Source organism: Etheostoma spectabile, chromosome 20 (genome assembly GCF_008692095.1).
Source record: "Etheostoma spectabile isolate EspeVRDwgs_2016 chromosome 20, UIUC_Espe_1.0, whole genome shotgun sequence".
Classification (NCBI taxonomy): domain Eukaryota; kingdom Metazoa; phylum Chordata; class Actinopteri; order Perciformes; family Percidae; genus Etheostoma; species Etheostoma spectabile.
In genome coordinates, this window is record NC_045752.1 from 9,071,051 (window position 1) to 9,081,050 (window position 10,000).

Genomic DNA, 10,000 nt, shown 5'->3' on the forward strand with positions numbered 1-10,000 from the left:
ACTGGTAGCTGGAGAGGTGCCAGTTCACCTCCTGGGCACTGCCAAGGTGCTCTTGAGCGAGGCACCAAAACCCCCAACCGCTCGGGGCGCCTTTCCATGGGCACCCCTCACTCTGACATCTCTCCATTAGTGCATGTGTAGGTACTGAGCATGTTTGTGTAATTCAGGCCTGTGTGTAATGTGTGTAATAACAACAGAGTGAAAAGTGTAGTTTCCCCTTGTGGGATTAATAAAGTATAATAAAAAAAATATATATATATATATATATATATACAAATGCTGTACAAATATTAGTGCATATGAGTGCTTTGTGTGTTGGAATCAAACGCAGAGGGACGTGTGTTTCTTAACATAATATCCAATTTCCTCCATTTTTGTAGTCCCTGCATGCCATAAGACTACAAAACCCTTGAGTGGGTCAGGGTTTCACAAATGCTTTGCACTGGGGCTAAGGAATGGAATACCTATTAACAGAAGCAGTATTTTATCCAGTTTGTCTTGTATCTCTAAGAAGATTTATGACTGAAAACTTGTATGCGATTAATACATTTGTAAGATTTGATTCTTTTATGTACATGTTTATGATAATTTAAGTATTGGAAATACATGAATTACTTTTCAAACTGCATTTCTATCTTGCTACCTATTTGAAAATGTAACCATGTAACAATTTCTGTCTATATTTAGAACAGAACTAGCAAGACTCCAGTGAGTCTCAATATGTTTGGGGGCAACCTCTTTTACAATAAAATAATATAATCTGATGTTTCAGCAATGTGCTCTGAGATTTTTGTTTTGTTATTTGGTGATACATTTGCATTTCTGTGTTGGTGGAGATATTTTCTTTTACAATTGAGCTCTTAATTTTTCTGCAGGAAAAAAACAGTACAACAATTATAATTCAGCTTTTATATACTATATATATATATATAGTATATAAAATCAGACATCAGACAACAGTCAATCACATATATATGTGATTGACTGTTGTCTGATGTCACATAGCTGGAGTTGAGATGCAAAGTATAAATGCACACACATCATAACACACAGCATAATTGTCATGGAATATCACTTAGAGTCAGACAAAGTTGATTCATCATTCAAATTATGTTTTCATGAGTATAGGTGTTTTTGCACTCCTGGTGTTACATAATATCCAGGCTTACTCTGACTAACCACACATGGTAACTGAGCCACAGTATATTCATTCAAAACTGACTTTCCTAAGGTTAGATGCTCCACCATTTTGGGTTCTGCCCTCTTAAATTGCACACTCTTATGACAGTATAGTGTACCTTTGGCTGACCAGACCACAAGTGACCTACTTTGATGCTGTTCAAACAACCCAAGTGCAGCTATAGCCACAGGTCTAATTTTGCACTGAGAAAAACAAACATATTTCTTCTTCAGCACTGTAATCCCTAAAAAGTGACCTCTGAGATTTGTCCAGTTCCATATTTGGTATCAGCCTTGAGTCTTGATAAATGTGATAAAAGCTCCTTCCATGTTCATACTGAAACACTGGCTTCTTTTACAGAACTAGGCCTATACTCAAACAAGAAATTAACCCCCAAAAAAGGTGATTTGATGTTCGCCGGAGGTATGGAGAATTAAGTATCTCACATTTTTCTCATGGAATCATCTTCTCTATTGATTTTATTTGCAATTACACCAATTGCCAATTCAAATATTATTTACCAGGGGGAAATATATTTATATCTGCATTGTCCCCACTGTTTTAATCTTTATGCTCCCATGTTTCTTGTGTTTTTTGATAGAACCACTCTTCACAGTAAAAAATCCCTCCTGCTGTAGAGTTATTCAATCGCCATCTGTGGACTTGGTGATGTAACAGGAAATGTATTTTCATTGTGCCTACTGAAAATAGCTATGATCATTTCAAACTAGCACTTAAAATAGAGACACACCTACCCACACATACTGTTAAACTATGACCTTTTGCTGTTCTTCCAGGATACTTGCACTATTTTGAATATTGTGAAACGTTACATGATTATATTGTGGAGCAGAAACCATTCATATTCTAATCAGTTTATGCATTACATTGCACTGAACAATTGTGAAAACGCAGAACAAGATTGTAATGAGGTTCAGAAAATAGATTCATTTCTCATGTTATTCAACCTCTTGCCATCAGCAGCTCCACACACACATGCACGCACACGTGTGTGCATGCACACATGCACACACACACACACGCCCTGTAATATGCTGTTGAATCCTACGAAGTCCATTTACAGTACCACATCGACAAATGAGAGAAAGTATAATAGTGCTCTGTGTGAATGCTCTGTGTGGGTTTAAATACTGCATGCCATTTTAATAATATTCTCGAGGAAAGACTGTAATCTCTAAAATCAATGCTTCTTTATCTTAGTATACGAGAAGGCTTTGAATGTCCTTTTAATCAAGCACCAAACCTGTCCAAACCATAACTGTAATGATCCTTTCCATCTCAATAGAGCAAAATGTACAGTACTGGATGTGGCAGACCTGGAAACCTAATCTTAAATCTCCCCCTTTTCCGCTGCCCCTGCATGTTGTATTCACCTTGAAAGAAACAATTTAATAGATACCCCATCACACCTTCCATCTCACCTGACTTGATGTAGGTCAGATGAGGTGATGAGGTCACCAGCTCCAAATGGGCACACTTTCCCAACGGTCACCCACTCCGACAACAGCAGCAATGAAGGGCACCAAGCTTAGCCTCCGAACAGGCATGTCCAGAACAGGCACTGCACTACAGACAGTTCTACATGAATATAAACACAGACGGAGATTCCTTCCTTTTATAGTTAGATGACACACTATGTTTGAAGTAGATTGGGCGAACGGTTCTCGAGATATTCAGATGAAAGACAGCCAGACGGACACACTCACAGACAGAGATTCCTTCCTTCATAGATATAGATTATTGTCTTTTTATGCATACAGAGTAGGATGTGTGGTTCCCTGTATGAGATTGGTTCCATTGTTGAGGCCATCCCACCTGGCGAGCGAGGGCCCTTCAGGCAGTGTGTGAACTATACCATGGCTTTCGGGGGAGCACACTTTTGCTTGCACATGGCTCAAAGAGAGACTGTGACTCTTGTAGCAAATAAACATTCACAACTGCAAGCATGTAGCCTACCTTCATTATGTCAATACATCTGATATAAAATAATCAGCTAATGACCACATAACATTTCCACACAGATATCAAAACCAAACATCACAGTATGATACAAGACGGCCAGCTAACGTGTATCATATTCTCTACAGAACAAGTGAGGTTTTTTGACATTGCACCATGGCTATCTTTTATTTAAGTGAATTAGTGGTGACTAGTGAATCACCCTCATGCCTAAATCATACAATGACAATAGCCTAATTGTACGCATGATCCATGAAAATGAAGATACAGAAAAATAGATGAGAGTTGTGGCAATAAATGACCCCCCAAAATCCCCCATAATGTTTTTAGGGGAACATACATCTTATTAAGCTGGCTTTCCCATAGTTTGCATCCTGTCTTTAGTAGCAGCTCTGAACAGAACCCACAGGTCCTATTTTTTTGTAGTTTGCCACTTTATTTGAGGTTTTAAATTCTCAAGTTCTTTGTGCATAAATAACTTTCAATTATGTTTTAAGTTGCTTCCACTTCCACTACTGAGTTGGGGCGTAACACAGCTCAATACAACAAAATAAGCTTTACAACATATGATGTGATCTTTTGTCTAATAGAATTAACTAGAAGAAGTGAAGAGCATATGTCACTGCTGAACCAAAAGCTCAGAAGGCCTCCAGTCTCCATATGTGCATAAAAGTAATCTATTTTCTTGTGAATTATAGGTAGGAAAATATTCATATTAAATCACTAAAAAGGCCTGAGTCCTTTGCAGACTTAAAATGGACTACAGTTCAATATAAGTACTGTAGGTCACTGAAAAGAGATGATGAATAGTACAGTGTGTACTTTTGTCATTGCGTTGTATGGCGCGCCATCACAGAAGAATAACATTGTCCCCACAGCCAGACAACCAGACAGACAATTATTCAAAGTGTATTATTTAATAATATCCAAGCTTCCATCATTAGGCTCCACACATGCTCAGACAGTCTCCAGGGGAGCTCTTCCAAGGAGCCCTCAACCCTGCCTCCTGGTCCTCATGTTGCCAGGACAACAGAAAGCGAGCTAGCGGCACATGAGTCAGTGTCTCATAGCAACAGATTGGTTTAGAATTGCATTCCGACCAATCAGGAGCCAGGTGTTTGCAGAGGAATCCCTGTTGTTGCTCCATTCTTATGTGTAGGAGGAGAGAAGGTGGGGCCACATGTGTAGTGTGGTACACAAAGCATCTTTCAGTGCAGTGCACACACACACACACACACACACACACACACACACACACACACACACACACACACACACACACACACACACACACACACACACACACACACACACACACACACACTTGGACATATGCACAGCAACAACTGATCATGACATATTTTGACATCAATTTCACACATCTAGTACTAAGTTCACTGTGTACATAAAATTTGATTAGAAACAGGAAATGGAAGCGTTTCTCTCACCTCTGCCGGACATTTTACAGTTAGACACTGACATTGTGGGCTTTTTGTTGAGCTTCAAAGTTTTATTTTTATTTACTATCAAAGTTGTGAGACAGAATTTCAACAAGATTCACATAAACACCGGAACACCGGTGACGGAAACCACGCCAAAGATTGTCTATGTAAACCTGTACTGACTACCAGAGGCCGTCAAATTTACACATTGAAGTAATTAAAATTGGAGTAATTAAAGATGGAATTTTCGTTTTAAGTATTCTTTCAAAAGGCACCATACACTTTACTCCTGCAGTTATGGGTTTCTCACAAACAGAATCCACTATTTGACCGCATAAATAAAACATTGACTGCCAAAATAGCATTCTGACATACATAAATCAGTAAAGTAAACACCATTCCTTCTATTCAGGAAGAGCACTTGCACACATCAACTCAACATGCTTTGGCTTGTCATTTAGTACATCTTTTGCATAACATGTTTTTGTTTGTTATGTGCTTTTCCATCACATTTTTCATTCATGGTAGAGTAAGAGTTTTCGTATTCTTTTCCAGTAGTGCCAAGTAATTGCATTGACCTGAAATTAAAAAAAAGTGGGGGAAAATAAAGGTAAGAAGAAAGAATTAACTTTTCTTGAGGGCTTCTACATTGCAGGCTGTGTCCTTTCACCTAGATGCCAGCTTGTAGTGATGGTGGGGAGGAGCAGTTGACTGACAAGTGTTTTCCAAGTTCAACTGAGCTCACAAATGTTATACATAAGCTCACAAAGCACATGTTTAACATTGGCATTAGCTTCTGTGACTTAAATACAGACATCCAACCTTGTAAATTTATACTAAAAATTGCAATTCAGAGGCATAAGAGCCAATAGCTACTTTAAAATTATAATAAATCTGAAAAATCCAGTTTTGCATTCCATCAAAACAAGAAAGACAAGAGCGCAGTGAACGGATTTCACAACACAAAAGTATAACTCTTTTGTAGCACTTGGGTTCTCTCCTGTTTGCTGTCCTGACAAAACAATTAAATAATAAAATCTGACAATCAATACATAAAAGCTTTCAGTGAAATCATGTATTCCAGTGAGTATAATATGTGTGAGATGATTTTGGGTCATTTAACCATAGGGAATAATCATATAAGTGAGTTTTGCGATCTTTTTGGAATACTGAAATACTGAGCGTGTAGCTTTAAATATTAGTAATATGCAACATAAAACCAGAGATAAACAGTCCCAGCAAAGTATTTCCACCTTGAGAGCTCTCTTATTGCTTAACCTTATATAAACACAGGCATTTACAGTCCTTAATGGGAGTTTAAATAATTCACAATTATCAAGAAATTGTGTGGTCTTACATGAATTGTAATTAAAGTGAAAACTTTTTTTTTTAAATCTGAATTTATGAACTCAAGGCCCCATATTTTTCCACTCAGCAATCTGAAGGACAGTTTCAAAATAGTACCCCTTTGTAATTAACAACATTATAATAAGTTATGTGTTGATTATCGTCAATCCTGTAATGGAAGTCTATCGAATATGACAACATTTTACATTTAGAGTGGATGTACTTCATGTGGAAGTACGATCTTGTCTCGCCTGTCAGAGCTGAGGGGCTGTTAGTGAAATATAGCCCCTGGGTGATATATTTAACCCTGCTGGGGCAACTCCCCCCTTTTTGAGTTCGCTCCTGGAGTTCCTGAGTTGGGAGAGTTGGCCGGACAGGGGAGGTGTGCATGTGGAGGCCCAGATAGTAACCTTTCCTCCAGATTCCCTGACTAAGTTGAAACCGTTTGGCCCACTTATATCACACACAGGCTGCTGTGCTGAGGCCGGCCGGGGCTGCCTGTAATACGGGCGTGCTAACTTGTTTTCCTTGAAACTCCTCCCTCTTTCCCTCTCTTCTCTGCTGGCACTGCAGCTACACCGCCACAGCTCCAAGCCCTCACTGCTCCCTGGGTTCATGCTTATGTGAGTCACTGAGGCACGGCCAGGCGCTGCTAAGGCCAGGGCTACCCACCTGCTATACCCTCTTCTGCTGCAGGCGAGCTGCAAACAAACACCAACAACAATCACAAAAAGTGTGAAAGTGTTGTCATATTTCTTATATATACATAAGCAGAAAAGATCAGGGTCTTATTCTTTTTTACCAAAGCATCTTGGTTGTGTTGAATTAGTAATATTTCCAAATTCTCATTGGAGCCTTCATGGCTTCCAGAAGCTCACTAGGACTTCTGACACATTTTTTCTTTGTCTATATGCAGTTAGTGATGTAACAGCATATGTAGGTCAAGACCAGTTTGAATTCTCTTAAGTGTACTTGTGGGATTGATCTCATAGAAATTGTCAGAGAATAGGCCACAGTAAAAACAGCCCAAGATTTGTTTTAAGTTTTAAGAATACATAGTATCAGGAGAACAAAGAACAATATACTTTTCTCTGCACCCAGGAAAAAAAGGTTATCAGTGCAGCGCATCTGTAGACTTGAATGCCCATGAAAATGAATTAGTCTGCAAATTTAACAACAGTTATATAAATACTTATGTATATGTGTATATAATGGGGCCTTGAGGTCGACTCCACCCCAAAATTCCTAAGCGTAAATGCACCAACAGACAAAAAAGTGTCAAAGCCATGACCAAGAGTGGCATACACCGTTAAATTGTTGCCTAATGTAGGTATCATTTATTAAGTTTAATTAGTGGCTTATCTTGGGTCATCTGGTTTACTCTGAAACCACAATAATATTGATACATTTAATTTTGAAGGGATGATGATATATTATTACACTGTTAACACATGGTTAAGGTCTACATCAATAATATAGATAACACAAAGCATTTTACTTACTTTGTAGCTTAGTAACTATGTGTTGTCATATGAAATGTTAAGGTGATGACAATTAAGCACTTGATTATCTGCTTTTTCTTTGAGGAAGCTGCACAAACAGCTCCAAAAAACAAGACAGAAACCCGCGTTTCATCTGGACACTGGTGTTGCATTCACATGTTGTGAGAAAAGTGGTATAAATGCCTTTCTCCTGGCCCCTTCGCTTTCAAGAGTTGAAAAATAAAGGGTTCTTTGGATCGACCTTTACCATTGGCAACAAGAAGTTATATCAAGTCAACGGGAATATGGCAATTTCTAATAGCCTAAAACATAGTAGGCCTAAGTGTTTATAACGTGTATCAACATAGCCTAATTAATCCTTCCTGGGAAGTCGTTTTCCATGGCTAAACTCTAAACTCAACTCACATCTTCAAAAGCTGATTAGAATTATTAATGTATTGAAGTCAAAGGAACTTACATATAAATCCATATAAACGGACCACCTATGTAAAACTAAGCAACTTTTAAGTAAATTCTTTTCATTTAATTCCCTTAGTTTTTATAGAACATTCTATGCAAACAGACAGTGACAATACAGTAGGTCATTTTGTGATTTTGCCCAATGTATAGAAAAAGATATTTGGTTTAGATTATTTGTCACTTGTGCTGATGTGTACTAGTCCTGGCACTTTAGCTTTAATTGCAATGTATCTTTATGAAAATATATTAATTATATACCTATAATAAATTAATCGGTTTCTAAAATAACTTTCTATTTAGGATGTCTTTTCATAGGATGTTGCATCGAGCCTTCAGGTCGTTTTCAGCTTGTTATTCCCATATCCCTTGAACGCAGCATAGACTCGATCGACCTTTTCCCTACTTAAGCGGATGGCAGTTCATCGGGTTTACACTGACACTGCTGACTCTTAAGGCCACGCCCACCAACGGCCACGCACCCCATTTCCTCCAACCGTCCAGCTAGCACGCACTGTTCACGCGCTCTCTGCTCTTCCATTGGCTGACGCTCCGCACACACTCAATTGTGATTGGCCAAGTGTTGCCACCCGCCAGTGCGTGTTGAGAGTTTTGTTTTTCTTTTTTTCTCCTTCCCATGTTTTACACACACAGCTGAGAGAAAAGGGGAGCCAGTCAGAGAAAAAGACGACCTCAACCCAACCCCAGTACAGGCAGCAGCACTGGCAACCGCCGTCTCTTTGTTCTGTACTGGCTTTGACAACAAAAAAGTGATATTAAGACATTTTATTCCTCAATGCCAGCGCGAAAATTTACAGAGATGGACTTAAACGGGGTAAGTTAAGACATTTTTTTAACTGTAACTTTAGCTTAGGCGCAACATTTATTTAGCAGTCCAGTAACATTCACTTAGTTACGTAAACTAAAGCTAAGTCATCAGCTAAATTCAACATTTCTGTACAATTTTGTTAATTATAATTTGTCACGTCCAAGTGGTGCCAAATTAACCATATTAAATTAAAATGTAAACGCCTGTTTTCATCACACATTCATTTAGCAATTTCGATTGTCATTCTTTAAAAATTAATAACCTACTGTACGAATGGTAATCTAAAATGTAATTTAAACAATTATGGAAGCATGTCAATGTTGACAAATTGTTTAATATAGTTTTGTGGAAAATCAGTAATATGTTGTTGTTGTTTTTCCTGTAAAAATGTATAGGTAGGCTATAACGTAATAAGCCTACTTCCTGATGCAAACCGCTTTATGGGGATTTCGCACGGCTCATGTCGGCAGCACGTCACTGTTTGGTCTAGCCTATATTCGGCAATGGGAGGTGTCCTGGTTCTTAGCCAAAGGCAGTGCGTGCTGGGCAGGCGTGTAGTCACCAAGACCCCTCCCAGTTTGGCTGGGAATTTAGATTGGGGAACAGTGATGGGCAGATAACTGGAAATAGATTTTTTTTTACCATTCTGTTCAATAGAATAGAAACCTTCCCTTTGTTTACATTTATGCCATGATCAGATCAGTATCAAAGTGGAATCAACAAAGCAAACTATGCAGGTTAAAGAACCCAGACGACCCAATGATGTGTCAATACTATTTTTATCTGAAGTTTTATTTATTATTCCTTTCAGACTGAGTACATGGACCATTGTGCGTCCAATTCAAAGAGAAGGAGGCATGACAGTGAACAGTCTTACCCAAGGGGAACCTGTGGCCTGGAGTACACAGACCTGGAGGCAGCTGAAGCACTGGTGTGTATGAGCTCTTGGGGCCAGGGCCACTTCCTCGGCAGCAGCAGGCCAAACCCCTGCAAGCCCAGACCCCTCACCCCCGCTTCGGATTCCTGTGACTCCCTCATGCCGTCAGAACTTCCAGAGCCCCCAAAGGACTTTGTGTCCCTCTCCTCCCTGGTAAGTGACTTCTTATGCTGTACTGGTGTCAACCAATTGACTATTTTGTAAGTCAGTTTAGCAACTTCAGGGTCTACCCCCTCTTGATAATAGCTGGCACTGAAATTACACAGAGCTGTGTGAACCCATAGCTTACTTGATTCGATTAGATAGGCTTAATAGATTACTGATGTT

The 10,000-nt window shown here is 39.0% G+C and overlaps 1 protein-coding gene across 1 annotated transcript in view; it reads left to right on the forward strand.

Moving 5' to 3' along the window:
* The first annotated feature begins 8,525 nt into the window (after window positions 1–8,525).
* klf11b (Kruppel-like factor 11b) overlaps window positions 8,526–10,000 on the forward strand; it is a 3,616-nt gene continuing 2,141 nt past the window's right edge. Inside the window, exons 1-2 of the mRNA XM_032500921.1 lie at window positions 8,526–8,742; window positions 9,548–9,826. Coding sequence (XP_032356812.1) covers window positions 8,704–8,742; window positions 9,548–9,826 — 318 coding nt within the window. The 5' untranslated portion in view covers window positions 8,526–8,703. The remainder of the gene's footprint in view (window positions 8,743–9,547; window positions 9,827–10,000) is intronic.